Consider the following 17,751-nt stretch of genomic DNA (forward strand, 5'->3'; position numbering starts at 1 on the left):
TTACCCTGTGAAACATGAACAGGTATCATGGTTGATTTTTTACTGTGCAATTTATTCTCAAGCGTTTATCCTCAGGTTTCGGTTACATGACTTATATTCTCAAATACATTTCCGCACTTTCTATTCCACTACCATTTAGTTTGAGAGAAGGTATAACTATTATGAGTGAAAAATTCTATTCAGCGGTTTTTGTTTTTTGACCTTTTTGACTGATCTCTGTTCTGAGCCCTCATTCCTTATGAGAATGCCCATTTGGCTCAAGCATATTCTTTAACTGACGACTGAGATTTTATAACTCAATTCTAATTTCCATAATATCATTTTGCTATACTTTAAAAACTAAATCATATAAGATTTAAAAATTAGCAAAATAATAAGTTTGTGTTTGGCGTACATTTTAGTCAAGACTATAGATTTCGAAGATAAACAAGTACAAGTTCCTATTTTTTGCATATTTCTTAGCTCCTGATGAAGAGGGACTTGTGCAATGTTTGCCCTCATCATCGATAAAGTCTTGTCTAAAATATTCACCAAACACAAGGCCGTTGCTTCGGTTTGTTATTGTTTTCAGATCGGTATGGCAGAAACTGTTTGGACTAGGACTAGAATTAATTTATTTAAACGAAATGTGAAGTTTTATCTGCTAAACATTTATCCAGGTGTGACTTATGAGCCTTCTGGAAATGGAATCCATGTATCTTGCATTTCTCCTCCTCCACCATCAACCTATTGAGAGGGCTTTCTTCCTGACAAATTTTAAGTGCTCTTACGATGCAAGTTTTTTACAATTATAAACATTCATGCCTTAACAGGGTTTTGAACCCGAATTTAAGAACTCGAACATCCGTCATTCTGAGGTATAAAAAGAAGGTAATGATAAAGTTTTAAAAATTATCTTCCTTGTTTATCTTAATCTGAGAGTACATAAACACTAATAGCAGAAAATGATGATAAAAATTAATAAAATCACTGATAGAACAAATGAAAATTAAGCTAATACAAGAAAAATAAATCCTATCCTACGAAGCAATGAAAACAATTCAGAAGAAAATTCAAAATAACTGAAAATTTCTCAACTCTTTTATTTTAAATCTCTAGAGTTATCAAATTTCGAACCCTGTAGAACAATTACTTGATTTTAAATATCAAAAATTCAAAATGCATTTCAATGATTACCCAGAATTTCCTGTCATATAAAACAACAATAGTAAAAAATAATGATTATATTTTTATAACAATCATAAAAAGTTTTATATCTTGCTTTCCATATTATAATTTAAAAACAGATTTTAAAGCAAAAACTTTTCCCATGCATCAACTGCAATGTTTCTTGGACTTTGTTTGGTATCTTATACTTGCTAATAAGATGCCATACTATTCTGTCTCTTATCATTAAGTATCTCTTATCATCAAAGATGAATAAAATAATATTAAGTATAAAATGTAAATAAATTATGATTAAATATCCAATAACCTAATTATAACCAAGGGATCAACCAATCAAATTTTTGTACCCATTCCAGACAGGAAAAAACAGTGTGGGATCCCACACTTTTTTGTTAGACTCCATTTGAGATAGGAGGAGCGAACTCGACAAAGCATCCCTTCTGGGACAACAAGTTTCTGGCCTAAATCCCTAGCCGGCCTTTCTCGAACCCAGGAAGGCAGACCTTTTCAACTAGACTATTTGAACTTTGTAATCAGATAACTCCCCGCCACGCAGGATCTGTTTGGAGGGATCTTAAGCAGGAACCCGGTCCGTGTATTTTATGCCTCAGTTGCAACAGATACTATCAGCGAACAGAATAAACAACTCCAAGAGGAGAGATAATTAAAGGGTGACTGACTGTCTAGCTTTCGCTGCAAAACTGTATTCTGTCGTTTGGAGTATCACATCCTATTTTCGTTTCTTAATGGCAAATTGTAATATTAGTGAAGTTTGATTAATTAGGGTTTTGAAAAACTTACCGAATCACCAATAAATTGATACTCGGAGAAAACCAACTCGGACTCTTTCTCATTTAATATAACGCCTACAGACTTCTCATTTTCTTCATCTGAAAAAAAAAAATAGAAGAAATCAAAATTATTGTTATTGAAAAAAAATATTTTTCTATAACACAAACATAGACTTCTGATACCGAAAAATTATGAATTTATAGAACCTATAAAGCTAAAATACACAAAAATGTATAAAATATCGTTAAATAAAAGAAACTAAAAGCAACTGATGAAAAAAAATCAAAGATTACGTAAGAGCATTCATATTACATAATTAACAAACTATAGTTTAAAATAAATCAGTTAACAGTATTTTTTTTTACAATCGAAACCAATAGAAAATTATTACGTGAGAAAAGAAAACTGATACTTACTTTAGGTTTAAAAATATTTGAGCTTAACCATAAGTGTCAGCCTTGAAGTGAAATTTTTGAACATTACTGCCTAAAATTCTACCTTAAAATATTTTAACATTTAAATAAAATAGATTAATTAAAATTTTATTAAATTTTAACATTTAATAAAATTTTCAATTAAAAAATTAATACGCCTAAAACTTAAATTTTTCATTTTCTTGTATAACTTCACTTGCAATAAATATTTTCATTAAGCAGGAATATTTTTCTCTGAAGACAAAGAATCCGCTTTCTGAAAACAATCTCTTTAAACCTCTTCAAAGCATTTAAAACTACTCCAAAAACGTTTTGTTTAGCGTATGGAAAAAAAAAGGCAATCTTGTTATTTTTCTAAATTATGATCTAATTGTTTTAGTTTATTTCGCAGAATTAAAGCACATACAAAAACCCCTCCCATCATTATTATTTTTGATTTGCATATTATTTCATTTTAAATTAATTCCAAAATGACTCGACGACTATATTAGAGAGTGTTTCGAATTTTAATGCAATTGCTCGCCACAGGATAAGTTCGAAAAGGGATCTCGCATTCGGTAAATATTCGTAGATTTTGCAAATGTGACATAACATGAATTTTATTATTCACAGGAATTTTACCTACAATAATAAAGAAGTTTTTTATGGGATCTGAAATACATTAAATAATCAAATAATCGTACTTCCTATATGCAGGGTCGGTTAACTTAAAAATATGATACTTTAAAAATTTTTTGCTATATTTTGAAGTACGTGAAAGACTCTTCCAATGTAGCATGTGCCATTTACAAAACCTTCAGAGACATACATCAATCAGTACAATGAAACTAATTCAATAATATAATCTTACAATACGATAAGGAGAAAACTGAGCCTCATATTTAAGGGATAATTCACCAAACATGATGCATTTAATTTCTAAATTAAAACACTCTGATGATACTTTTTTTTAATTGGTAAAATGTGGCAGCAAGAAATGTGCTTTGATCACAAGAAATTACAAAAATTGTTTCAAATACAACATAAATCACTAGAAGAGGTAACTGGTTTCATTACTTTAATTTAATACAGTTTGAAAGAAGAGAAATAGTCAGAAAAATCGGATTCATTCTAAATATTTTTCAATTAATACTCCTTGTGTCTCCTACATCAATTAAATACTTGTTTATTCGGATTCGTTTCTCGACTTTGATGCATTCATTTTGTTTTTGTTTTACTAAGAGTAAGAAGACTACTAAGAAAACGAAAATATGAGCAAAGAAAAAGAAATCCAGTCTGTTATATTTGCCTTTAAGCAGATGAATTGCTTAATTATAGTTTTATTCAATAATAAAAAGAAAAGCTGATAGATTTCAGATTTTAAATTACAACCAAAGAGGCGTTATGTTAACGTTTTGTGCTTTACCTTTATTTATTAAATATCACGTTCTTCGCACTTAAACCATAAAATTCAGTTCAAGGGAAATATCACAAAATAATTTTAAATGGAACATACCTTTAGAATTTCCGATACACAGTCTCGTGCACAGGAGATAAAATGTTTTTCTGTACAAAGTTGCCATTGCTCGCTTTGAAATCCTCAGTTTGTTATTTAAAAATTCGCTTAAGTTTTAAAAAATATGAAATCGATAATAAAACAAATTCCAAATTTCAAATTTAGGCTTCCAGATGCTCGTATTCGCAGTGGGATTACATCATTCTAAATTGGATAGCTCTAGGTACCGTTGTTTTATCACAATGCGAGAAACATACATACATTTATGCAGATTCTTCGTTATTTAATTTCTACAAATTTAATACAGGGAGATAATATTTGGTGGTAACAGTTTGAAAAGTGAAACGGACATTCAAAGTGATATTCGACGCAAAATCACAAAACGAAAACAATAGTCCTTCAGGGACAAAGCCGTTTTTGACTAATAAACTTTAGTAAGATTCGTTTTAGGATTTCCGCTGTTTTTATCACCGTTCTTTTTGTGGGGAAAAATACTGTTTGCTCATATTATATTGCACAGCAATTTTGCAAATTTTTTAAGTTTCCTTTGTTTTTATAACTGGTGTTGCTGCAACCTTTTTACTTACCATTTTTCATTTTGCTTTTACATTTCAAAATGTTTCAGGTGTAGCTTGAGAGGCAGCTAATGCTTTACAACACTGGCTGATTCTCATTATAGTATTTCCTCAAATTAAACTTCCCAACCAATTTACTCATTTGGCTACAAAAACTTAAAACAAACATTAAATTCTATTACCAAAACAACCGTGAGTAGCCGAATGAATAAAAGCCCTGAAGTCTGGCAGTTTGTCTCGGGTTCAAATCGCTGTGAGTCTTGGCTATATAAGCATTTTCATGATTTTCTCATAATGTAATGAATACGAAGAGGTTCTTAGAAATATCCACTATGAAACATTTTTTTTTTGTAGACAGATATTCGTAAATATGCAGAAATTATTTTTTATCTTTCTTTTCCCGAAATGAATGTATATTGAAGCTAAAATTCTTTACAGAAGCATATATATTTTAAGCAGTCTTCGTAAATAACTTCGTAAACGTCTGGGTGCCTGCCTTTTTTTCCTAATGTGCAACGCAAATCTAAGCCAGTTTCTCTTAGAAAGTCTTCTACGAAATTATCCCCTCAACAGGCAAAATGTTTTAATGGAATAAATTAAGTAACTGATCATTTTAAGTAGTCTCAAGCAGAATATGGCTAGTTAAAGGGTATGATAAGAATATGGCTATAATTAGATAGCCATAATGTTGTTTCTTATGGCTTTCTTATAGCTTATAGTTTATTAACGTCCTCATATTTTGCATGCTGCTGTCCTCATATTATGCATGACGTCCTCATATTATGCATGATGATGATGTGAACCTAATCATGCTTTATTCTTACTGGTGGCTACTGCACAATTTTGTATGCACTTGGTTATCTCATATTATGATATGTGTCAAAATGATAGCTACAAATTTGTTCAGTTCTTACTTTCTTATTGCATTTGTTACTCACGTTATTTCCTTCAATGCTTAACGACTCATTAATCCTACATTTGCGAGCTGTGGAAATCTTGCATTGCGTTCAAATAAAACGGGATAGCGTCCCACGTTACATCGCATATTCAATATCATCTGAGCAGTCTTTCAGAATACTGGATCGAACGAAGCGAGGACAACTATGCAGATGTTCTTCTCTGGCCTCCGAGAAGCCCTGATCTTACGACAGAGAAAATGTACCTTACGGTTTCAATACAGAGATTTTACTGCGGTCTCGCTTTGACGAATGTTGAACTCAATTCCATTTATTAAACTTTACAGAAAATGACACCACAAATTTCGGTACAAAGGAAGTTGGCAATTCTTATAAGTCGATCATTCATTGCTATTCTTGTTTCTAATGGTTTTTAGAAACAACGCCATCTTCCGAAAGTTATTCTTGCACTGAATATAAAATCACGTCTGTATTTATATATCTACAATTTTCCTGTTGCTCATTGTTTTTCTAATTCCTCAGTTAATGTGTAACCTATATTTGGCCAAATGATCTTTTTCTAGAAGTACCTTTGTAAAAGTATCACGATAGTGACCCTTTTAAAATCGCATTGCAGCGTATTTCATTATACTGTACTGCACTGTTCATTGCATTTTCATCATTTTAGATCATTGCATTGTTCCTCAATTTAAATCGAACTGCAGTGCGTTTCGTTTCATAATAAATCACTCTTCCATCATTGTGTAGTATCGGTTGATGTAGCATTTTTACGTACGTTTTGCGTACGCCTGTTATACTGACAGCACTGCAAAGTTTCCTCCTTTTTTCCTAAATTCGATCCACTGGCAGGGCATTCGAAGGCTGTAAGGTCACAAACAAGACGGATGTTCGGTCGGCAGCACAAAAAAATAGCACTTGTTTTTTTTAGACTTGCATTTCGTTTAATATAAAATGAATTAAAAATTGATGAGCAATCGTTCGTATTATTACAGATTTAATAAATGCATGTTTCAGCTGTAAATAATTATTTTCTAATTAACAGGAGAAAATATAATATTAATATAGCATCTTTGACTGAAATGGAATCCTCATTGACAAAGTAACATAACGTTTCGTACATTAAAAATTTTGTATGAAAACCAACCATAGACATCTACGAAAAACTGCAGCCTTGGTCAGCTTTAGCTAATACTTAACTCAGTATTTTAATTACGATCTATTCTTTGAACAACTTTACCTAATATTTTAGCTAGCCTTTAAAATAGTGCAGTTGGACCACCTTTCAATGATTTCGATAGAAATGAACTTAAATTAAACGCATGTGAGAATTTCAGAATAAATTAAGGACTTTAAAATATTCCATTAATATACTTCTCCCTAAAGCTTAGCCACAACAGCTGTAACCAAGAATTGCACACAGTTTGCATTATCCTGTTTATAATTCAACTCAATTTCTCCTTAGCATCGAGGCTTTCAACAGGTAACGATTCTAATAATTAACAACCAGAGCACTGATTGCAGTCCGTTTGCTGTTCAGATAGTTTATTGAAGTCACATTCCCTGAATTTGAAACTTTTATTAAGGAGATTAAATTTACGAATGTATTTTAATGCTTCAAGGAAGGAATAAGAATAGAATTAATTAGAAAGAGCAATTATCTTTCGATGGAAGACATGCGCTCCAACTACAATTGTATTTATTGCTAAAATTTAATTTTTTTTTTAGTTTGGTTTTAAATAGAAAGACTCAATGCAGTTCCTTTGACAGTAGATTATTTTTTTACCTAACTAGTGAAGATTCATAATAACGAACATTCAGCGTTATCGTTAAGGCGTTGAACATATAATGAATGTTTATTGATAGATAACTTTTCATAGCTTATTTACAAATATTTTTTATATATAGAACATTCAAAGTTTATGAATTGATAAAGAAATAGAACTCTTCAACTGTTACTGGATAAAATCAAATGGTCTTCTAGATTTTAACTATAATCTAGTTAGCATGTTATGTAAGTATCAGAAGCGCGACAACTCAACACAACTAACGGCATTGCAGTGAGACGAAGGATGGACGATGGAAGCGAAAGAGAACAGTCATGTTTTCGACTAAGACGTATTAATAGATGGCGAAGCTGTTAGCTACTCAATTATAACTCTTTTTCCATTTGTAAATATTCATCACTGTATCTCCATCAATAACTGAATAAATACTTAGTCACCTAAATGTGTGTCGTCAGCATAAAAACCCCCTAGACGCCGAATCAAATAAAGAATATTTTGAATTCAGTTTTAATGAAGTGAAATTAAAGAATCTTTGAATTCAATTTTGATGAACTGAAACCATATTTTTACCATTAGAACGTATTGTGTTAAAACCAGAACTTTTGCTTTCGAAACCGAAACTCAATTTTCATTTTATTGTATTACGAAATAGTTAAGTTGTGACAATGTCAACTTTAAATGATATACCACATATAGCTAAATCCTTAAAATCAGCTTCTACGAAAGCAATTAAGCTACTACATAAATTTGTGGTTGGTCAAGAAGGCGACCGTGCAAATCACAAATGACTTCTTGAATTCACAGGACTAGATAGCTCTTTTCACACTGCCGAAGTTAAGGCACGTTTATTATATATTTTCACTTTGGCTGATCTAATTTCGATTCTTAATGTTCTGAATTTAGAATGTGCCATTTACGCTGATGAATGTTATACTACAATTGTGAAGGCTTTAACTAATTTCGATTTGCTATTAGAATTTGCTATTTCCGATTCTGATTCTGACCACGAATAAGAAAACCCAGAACAAAAATTAATTGCCTAAAATCAAACAGATTTTGAAACCACTACGCACTCAATTACATGTTCGAACTTGGCAGCTAGTCAAAACGCGCAGATTTCCAGCTCCGGTGTTTGTTTACATAAACATCGAATACATCATACGCTTGTCATGTCATCGATGGTAAATGAACAAGAATTCAGCATAACGTTTCGTGATTTATACGAATGCATTAAACCTTTTGATGGTTCTTCTGATAATTTAATTGAATCTTTTTTAAATGACATAGAAGAATTATTTGAACTGACTAGAATTACAAATGACGCTCACAAGATTATATTCAACAAAAAGTGCTTATTAGGCTCTGCTAAAACTTTTGTAAATTCTTTACATGGTGTCAAAACTTTTACTACGTTAAAACAATATTTGTTAGAAGAACGCTCCTCTAAACAGTGCAGATTTGCATAAACTGCTGTTTAAAAGACGTTTAAAGTCAAACGAATCATTATTCGATTATTTTATTGCTATGAGAGAAATTGGTTCTAGAGGTCAAATTGATATGTCTTCTATTTTTTGATTATGCGATAAATGGTATTACAGAAACCCCTAACAAAATTTTATTATTTGGTTGTAAAATTGTAAGTGAATTCAAAGATAAGTTAAAAATTTATAAGAAGCTTGTGTCTGCTTCCAAGCATGCTAAATTTTCAAGTGATCTGAAATTTAAACAAAATAATTCTCATCACTTAGAGAGCAAAATCTCACAGAAGCCTACCCAACGTATAGTTTGCTACAATTGTGGGTCTAAAGGCCATAAAAGTTCTAATTGTTCTCATAAACAACCTAAATGTTTTTCATGCGGTTCATTTGGCCATAAATCGTTACTTGTACTCAGGAACCAAGTCGTGCATCACCTCCATCGTCACAAAAACCAGAGACAATTCTCAATCAAGTTGTCGTACAGTCACACCCTCTACATTCTATGATGATTCACATCAATAATTCGTTATCATTCAAGCATTGATTGACACTGGCAGTCAAGCTACTATAATTAACACATCAACATATCAAAAAATTGGTTCTACAGTTCTTCAAAAATCTTCTATAACATTATCAGGACTTGGTGATCGCATTATACACCCAGTAGGATATCTCACAGGTTGTTTCGAAATTCAAAATACAAATTTTAAAGCTGACATTCATGTTATTGAAGATAATTTCTTATCTGTTGACGCAATTATTTGAAGTGATTGCATCCAGCAAGCTGAATTTTCTATTACAAAGCATAGTATTAAACTAAGAGAAGCGGAAACTCCTGAACATAATTTTCTAGTTAATATTGCAAATAATTTCGATGAACCTGATTCTCCTGATTTAACGCATCTGACCAAACCAGATCATCGCTCACAAATCAAACACCTAGTTTCGGCTTATAAACCTAATAAAACCAAAACAACTGATTTGCAAATGTCTTTAATTTTAACGGATGAAATCCCTGTTAGTCAACGTCCTTGCCGCTTATCCATAGCCGAACAACGTATTGTCGAAGCTCAAATCCAGCAGTGGCTGAACGAAGGAATTATAAAACCTAGTTGCTCCGATTTTGCTGCCCCTATTGTCCTCTGCAAAAAGCGAAATGGATCTTACCGACTATGTGTAGATTACCGACGTCTTAAGAAGAAAATAGTGAAAGACAAATTTCCTCTACCATTTATAGAGCAAATTCTTGATAATTTACAGAATTCGAAGATCTTTACCTCTCTTGACTTGAAAAACGTTTTTTTTCGTGTTCCCGTGAATCCCCAAAGCAGCAAATACACTGCATTTGTTACTCATGAAGGCCAGTATGAATTCTTTAAAGTTCCCTTTGGACTGTGCAACTTTCCTAGCGTTTTTAAAGATTTATCAATACCGTATTCAGACCTCTCATTAGTGATCAGACTGTTATAATTTATATGGATGATATAATTATTCCATCTAAGGACGAAGACGACTGAATTAAAAAATTACGACGAGCCCTTCAAGTTGCCTCAGACTATGGTCTAGAAATAAATTTTCAGATATGCAACTTTCTAAAGAAAAAAATTGAATTTTTAGTTTATGTTATCCAAGATCGCACCATTCGACCTTCACCATCCAAAGCACACGCTGTACAGTCATTTCCTGAACCCAAAACAGCTAAACAGGTTCAAAGTTTTCTTAGCTTTACTGGGTACTTTCGAAAATTCATTCAACATTATTCCAAAATTGCAAAACCCTTCAGTGACTTACTACGTGAGTCCACTCCTTTTGAGTTTCGTCCTGCGCAACAGCACGCTTTCTTAAAACTGAAAGAAGCACTTTCCAGTGATCCTGTTTTGCACCTTTACCAACACGGTTTACCGCTTCAACTTCATTGTGACGAAAGTAAATACGGTTACGGATCTGTTCTCTTGCAACAAAGCACTGATGGTTCTTTCCACCTAATTTACTATGTGAGCAAGAAAACTACCCCCGAAGAAGAGAAATACTCCAGCTATGAATTAGAGATCCTAGCCATCACTGAAGACCTTAAAAAATTTAGACATTACTTAGCCGGAACAAAATTTGATATTGTTATAGATTGCGTGGCTTTTGAAATAAACCATGTCTCAAAAAGAGATAACGCCCATAATTGCTCGATGGACTCTTTACCTTGAAGACTTTGATTACACAATAAAACACCGCTCTGGACAGCTTATGAAACATGTAGATGCTCTAAGTCGTTTCCCTGTCGTGTTAATTGCCATCGACAGTGTCACTCAAAAGATTATTGACGCACAATCAACTGATGACTTCATTACGGGTATCAAATATACTTTAGAAAAAACCTCTTTAGATGACTACTTCTTAAAGAACGGCGTTCTGTATAAAATAATTGAAGAACAAGAACTATTAGGTGTACCTCAGGCAATGTAAACCGAAATAGTGCAAAATGTTCAATAGTGAAACACAAATTCACTGTAAAGGTCATTTTTCTGCTCTCAAAACGGAATCCATTATTAAAAATAAATATTACATCTCTAATTTATCTGCGATTGTTAAAAAAATCATTTTGAACTGCGTACCCTGCATTCATTCTTCCAGAAAGGCTAGTAAAGCGGAAGGGTTTCTTCAGCCGAATCTAAAAGGCGATACACCACTTGATACTTATCATATAGACTTTCTGGGACCACTGCCGTCAACAAACAAGAATTACAAATATCTTTTTACAGTTGTTGGTGCATTCTCAAAGTTTCTTTGGCTTTATCCTGTTAAATCAACAACCACTCAAGCTGCTGTCGACAAACTGAAATTACAGCAAAGAACTTTTGGTAATCCTCGACGCATTATCTCAGACAGGGGTGCAACTTTTACTTTAACTGAATTTTAAACCTATTGTCTTGAAGAGAATATTGAACACATCACAATAACTATGAGCGTTTCACGTGCAAATGGACAGATTGAACGCATGCATGGTATTTTGATTCCCGTCTTAATTAAGCTGTCTTTAGAAGATCCCGAAAAGTGGTTTAAACATGTTACTTCTGTGCAGAGAATCATCAATTACACTACATCTCAAGCCACTAAGTTCACGCCTTTTGAATTACTTTTTGGAATAAAGATGAAAAACAAAGACGATATCAAAATTAAGCAAATACTTGAAGAGGAACACTTCCAATCCACTTTAAAAGAGAAAGAAAGATTACGCGACGAAGCGGAAAACTATATTCTCAGACTTCAAGAAGAAAATAGACGTCAGTATAAAAAACGCCGCAAACAGCCAAACTTATACAAAGTTGGTGATTAAGTCGCAATTCAACGTACTCAATTTGGAACTGGAATCAAACCCCGCCCCCCGATTTTGTGGACCCTACAAAGTGACAGCTGTTAAGCCAAATGACCGCTATGAGGTAGAGAAAGTTGAAATACATGAAGGTCCGAATAAAACTTCCACGGCTGCTGATTTGATGAAACCATGGTCTTTTCAACAATGAACTCTTAATTTAGAATTGATATACTCTACAAATGGACATTCTATTTAGTATTTACTACCTTTCATTTTTTTCCTGTTCATTACTTTTTTTAATCACTTGAAAAGTTTTTTTTCCTCTCTACAAAGAATTTTTATATATACAAGATTTATTAAGATGTTCATTTTTTTGCTTCGCCAAGATGTCCCAGATATGCTCCTAAAGACGCTTGAGCATTTAAGACGGTCTGGAGGAATAACATTTCTTTTTCCCTCAAGGTGTTTCAGAATGATGTATTGACACTCCAAGCAAATGACGCTTCTTTTTTTTTCCTCAGGACGTTCCAAGATGGTACATCCAAACGAAGTTTTTTTTAATTACTCTTTTCAGATTTTGCTGTAACTCCATCATCGCCAGGAGGCCCTGTCGTGTCAGGATACCCGAGTGTGAGTAGCAGGAGACAACTCAGCACAACTAACGGCACTGCAGTGAGACGAAGGATGGACGATGGAAGTGAAAGAGAACAGTCATGTTTTCGACTAAGACGTATTAAGAGATGGCGAAGCTGTTAACTTCTCAATTATAACTCTTTTTCCATTTGTAAATACTCATCACTGTATCTCCATCAATAACTGAACAAATACTTAGTCACCTAAATGTTTGTCGTCAGCGTAGAAATCCCCTAGACGCCGAGTTTACATGTTATATTAGATGTTAAACATCTAAAGAAGAGACAGTTATTCAATTCTACTCATTAGCATAGGAAACAAGGCTCAATACAAAATTTCATCACAAAAAATAACAAAAAGGCTTCAGAAATTTTAAAGATGACACAAATTTCAAATAGATTTGAAAGAGCATTTAAAAAAACACACATTAGCATTCTAAACATATAAAATAAACTCTTTTGTGAGGATTACTACTATAAGCCGACCTTTTCTGAAAGTTAACACTGTTTCTATCAACATAAAAAACTTCAGTATAGGATTCGCAGTCCAAAGATATATCACTAGGTTCAAGAAATGTAAATGAGGGGATTATATTATTCCTTGATCTTGCTCCCAGAAGCTTAATTCGCGACCAGAAACTTAATGAACCACTCGTTCCATTGATACTGTAAATCATCAGTAAAGGTTCATCCCAACCAATCCCATTTCCCAAAGCGATTAAAGTAAAAGTTTCATCCTGATCATAAAAGATACACTCATACGAAGGGGGTCGAAAACCTTGCCACTGATACTAACACGGCACGCATTTTAGCCTACATTTCACCAGAGTGATCTAGCTCTCTAAAATCTTGGACAAATCAATTTTCAGTATATCTTCTGAGTTATTTCATACAAGTTCGACACTTTTGATGGCATATCGTTGAAGTTATAAACAGGCTGACATTCGATATTTCTCTCTGCCTATATGTTATTCAGCTGTCCCGAATTCGCGGTAAATTTTCGTAACTTCATACTGTCTTCCTCCATTCTTTCTCGCGCATCCGAAGACAAGAACGAAGTCTTTCCACAGTTATCTGCTCCGTAATAAATCATCAACATAAAAATTATGCTGCTTGGAAAGCTTCGTGTTTACATTTTGTGTATTTCTTTAAATTTAATCAAATAGCTGAACAGGAGAAAAGGGCTACATGAAACCCTAAACGGAACTCTTGGAAATTTAAGCAATTTTAAGCTATTTTCTTAGTAATCTAAGTGATTATTTCCTGACCAATCGGGGAAAATTTACATTTCTTGCACTAATTCCTACCTGCGGAAACAATTCCTTAATATATCCTTCAAATCCAACCTTAAATGTGCGAAAATTTAATACTATATTGAAAAAATATGGTAGAAGAATAATTCCTGGATTTAGACAGTCATTTAAAGGATACTTCCGTTTTATCTTAAGACGAAGCTTCATAGACAATACGTAATTTAGGGATGGATTTTTGTTCTCTGACAACTTCATGATGAAGATGAAGAAGGTAACAACTCGAACTGAACCTGAAATTGGCATTCTCATTAACCTTTTTTATTAACTGCTTCCGTAACACTTTGTCATAACCCTGGAATGATTTAAGATTGTTTCTTAATTTATTATCCAACCTGAAGAATCTAAACTTAGCGATCTCATAATTATTGCATAGATGCCGGTGACCTTTGCTTATTTCATATCTTATATTTTTACCGATGAAGAACTTGGCCCAAGAAAATTTCTTGTTTGAACTACAAATCCAAAAATACCATCAGTAGAAATTATCCTGCATAATCTTCTTGTAGATTTAGCATATAAATCACGCACAAACAATCGGCTCCTTTTACAACATAAACATACTTACGTGTTCCAGTATCTGAAAATTCAAATTCTTTGGCAAGCGCCACTCGTTTCAACCACGGAACTGCTATTTACCCAATCGCGATATTCTTTGAAACAAGAGCATCCACTGGAATATGCAACGCCGGGTTGAATCTGATGTGTGGATTCATACGAACTACGTCGTAAACCGAACGAGGTTAATTGTAAGTCCAAAATCCATATATTTTAACAGGGTCCTTCGTAACTACCTCTGGCGCTAAAGCATCCGTAACTTCCTTTTTAAAAATGCAACACCGAGACCCAGAATCACATAAAATTCTCATAAATTCTTTTTCTTTTCCTGCCTTTAAAAGAGTGCTACTAGTCTGTAGTAAAGTTATTTATTTTTAGTGAATAATCTGATTTAGAAACTGAACTGACTATTCTCAGATTCGGGTGTGGCCTCACTCTTCATAGCTACTCTATCGTAAATGAAATAATTATGTGACTGGTTGCGTATGTTACATGTGTTTTTGCGCTAACTCTGTTTGGTGACATGCTACGTTTCAGACATAATCCTTGCAGTTTTGCTTCTAGGCTTCCAATTACCACTTTGCAGTTTTCTGCATCACGTGTTTTAACTCTAAATACATACAGCTTTCTTGAGCTGATTAATGCAGCTGATGCTTCCAATGAACTGATTAATGCAGCTGTACTTCCCGTATTCCCCCTAGAAAGCCTAATTTTCTTCGAAGGTGTATTTTCCCGACTTCCTTATTAACGTTTCTATAATTATTCTAGGTTCACTACTACCGGCAATTTTTGTAAAATTAAAGGACATAACATATTTCCGTACGCATCTGCTATGCCGTTAAGAATTTAATTTGTAAGCTTTTTAACTGTATTTGACCCTCGTCGTGCGACTTTCTTAATGCTTTTACATTATTGGAGTTTCTTACTGGCTTGCTAGCTAACAATATGTTTATATGAGAACTTTATAAAAAGGTTATAAGGTATTTTCTCCATTCTTTCTGCTTGCCTTCGTTGTGTAATAGAAGCGCGCTCAGTGGCGTATTTGAGAGGTCCAGGTTAGAGCATGGGCCAGGGCTTTGCTCATGTTTCACGTCTCCAGCATCAAAATAACCTAATGACTCTATAGTGGCACCTGAATTAAAACGTGGTGGATAATGATTCTTCACCACCAGAATTTGGCGTTTGGGTCGCCTATTCCTCAGTCGCCCTTTAAAGGGTGAGTGTGTAAGGTATTTCTTTCGTCTTTCTGCATGCCTTCGTGGTGTAACGGTAGCACACTCGGTGCGTATTCGAGAGTTCCAGGTTCGAGTCCCGGGAAGGGCATGGCTTTCTTTTCATGTCTCCAGCATCAAACTAATCTTATGACTATACAAAGTCAGTTAGACCTAACTGCTCTTTAAGCAATGCTGTGGAACAGTCGTAGTTCTCACAACTTAAAGAAAATCTTGAAACCGCATTATGAGCATTTCCTGACAAATAGGGTTTCAAGTAAAACTTTTCAGTGTTATATTATTATGTATTGCTATTTCAAAACTATTACAAACGCTTAGCCACGCACTATGTTCCCTACAATACTTCGATATTTCCTACTTCATCAGTTTCGCAGCATTTCTAGTAAATCTGTCAGGAATTACATTCTGCGAACTATTAAGACTTCGGTCAGTGCTAGAATACAACTTTATTTTTTTTCTACCCTGCCTAGCCATTTAACATCTTCTTGATAATCTTGGCTACGAATAATATTCTATTTTAATTCATTTAAATCCATATGATTCTCAATTTCGTTATCTAAAACTTTTATCGAATTAACCGTTTATTTTAACTCATTAGAAAGATCACATAATTCTTCAACTTTCACGTTTAAATGTATCCTTTAACGAGTCATTTAAGGTCCCTTCTATTTTCGAAATAAACTTCTATAGAAAAAGGATTTTCGTTCGATTCTGTCATTTTTATTTTAGCAATTAAACAGTCTACATAATTACATTTCAGAATGAATATTCTTAAAGTTAAAACAATTTCATGTACTTCAAGAAATACACTTTCACCACATCGATCTCTGCGTGAACCAGCCTATTTTCACCAGCTTAGTTATTATTATTCATTATTAAGACAGCGCATCTGTGCATTGCTTTTATAAACACTAATGAAAAAGCTAAGAAGGAAAATTTGAACACAATTTCTCTTCTAAAACGCTCAAATGATTTAAAGCAATTTTTTAAAAACCCATTTATGTGTTTTTAAAGAATACAAAACTTTATGTTTAGCAATTTCTATCGAAAATGTTTATGTTTATTCGAAATGTTACTTTACTTGACATTTAAAAGTATATTTTCTAGTTCATTGACAGGAAAAATTTAATTTTTCTTTTTAACTGACGTTACTTAGTGTGAGGGCAAACTCTTACATTTTCACTCCGAACTCCATTTCGACTGTGGCAACCAGACTGTAGTAAAATGACTTTGAAATTCCCTATTTTTACTCTCCCTCCATCTCTGTTCCAGCAGTGACGCCCCCAATAATTTCTGCAACTCTCGGAGCTCTCGCTTCGAAAATGCTGAAATACTATTGTTACGTTATTTTCTTCCTTCACGTTCGTACGGGGTTCGTAAATTTGGAGTGAATGACGACGACACTTGATGAAGTATCGAGACACAATTTATTTAGCCAATATTAATCAGGACAGCTCCAATAACACTTTTTACAGTCGTCGAAGATCTACTACAAACACGCTGGAACAATCAACGACACAGCCTTCACACTGTCAGGCAATAACGGTGGAGACAGCTTCCTGCAAAGCACCCGACTCTGCTTTCCGGAGTACAGCTTCCGACTCTGCTTGGTCGTTCTCGGAACTCCACGTACTCTCGAGACTCTCCACGCGATGCACTCGACGATACACAAGAGTATAGCTCTCGACTCAACAGAGTCTAAGACAAAACTCGACGATGCACTAATTCGCGATGCACTCGACGACCAATTCGGCGCTAGACTTCGAGACACTCGCTCAATGACTGACTATCAGCTCGCTAGACGAGGCACACACAGTAACTGACTGCGGGCCAGCAGGGTTTATATAGCTTTCGGCTTGTGTTCGAGAACATTCTGGGCTAAACCGGTAAGAAATCGTTCCAGAGGGTTCTCCATCCGTCCATGGTATATCGACAATTTTGTCTCCAAATGGGGGATTTCTCGCAAGATGTGGCAACCCTGTCTTCCTTTGACATTTTTATGGCAAAACTGCTTTGAGGGGAAGTTATCTCACCTCGCCAGTGCCCTTTTGCTCTTTTTTCCCACTTAGA

The 17,751-nt window shown here is 33.9% G+C and overlaps 1 protein-coding gene across 1 annotated transcript in view; it reads right to left on the reverse strand.

Annotated features, from left to right (window-relative positions):
* LOC118189621 (GTP-binding protein REM 1-like) overlaps nt 1–17,751 on the reverse strand; it is a 489,718-nt gene that overhangs the window by 113,987 nt on the left and 357,980 nt on the right. The window contains exon 3 of the mRNA XM_085820595.1: nt 1,969–2,057. Within this exon, the coding sequence (XP_085676721.1) occupies nt 1,969–2,057 (89 nt within the window). The remainder of the gene's footprint in view (nt 1–1,968; nt 2,058–17,751) is intronic.

The sequence above is a fragment of the Stegodyphus dumicola genome, chromosome 7 (genome assembly GCF_044657685.1).
Source record: "Stegodyphus dumicola isolate Sdum_Otavi_A_Nest chromosome 7, ASM4465768v1".
NCBI lineage: Eukaryota > Metazoa > Arthropoda > Arachnida > Araneae > Eresidae > Stegodyphus > Stegodyphus dumicola.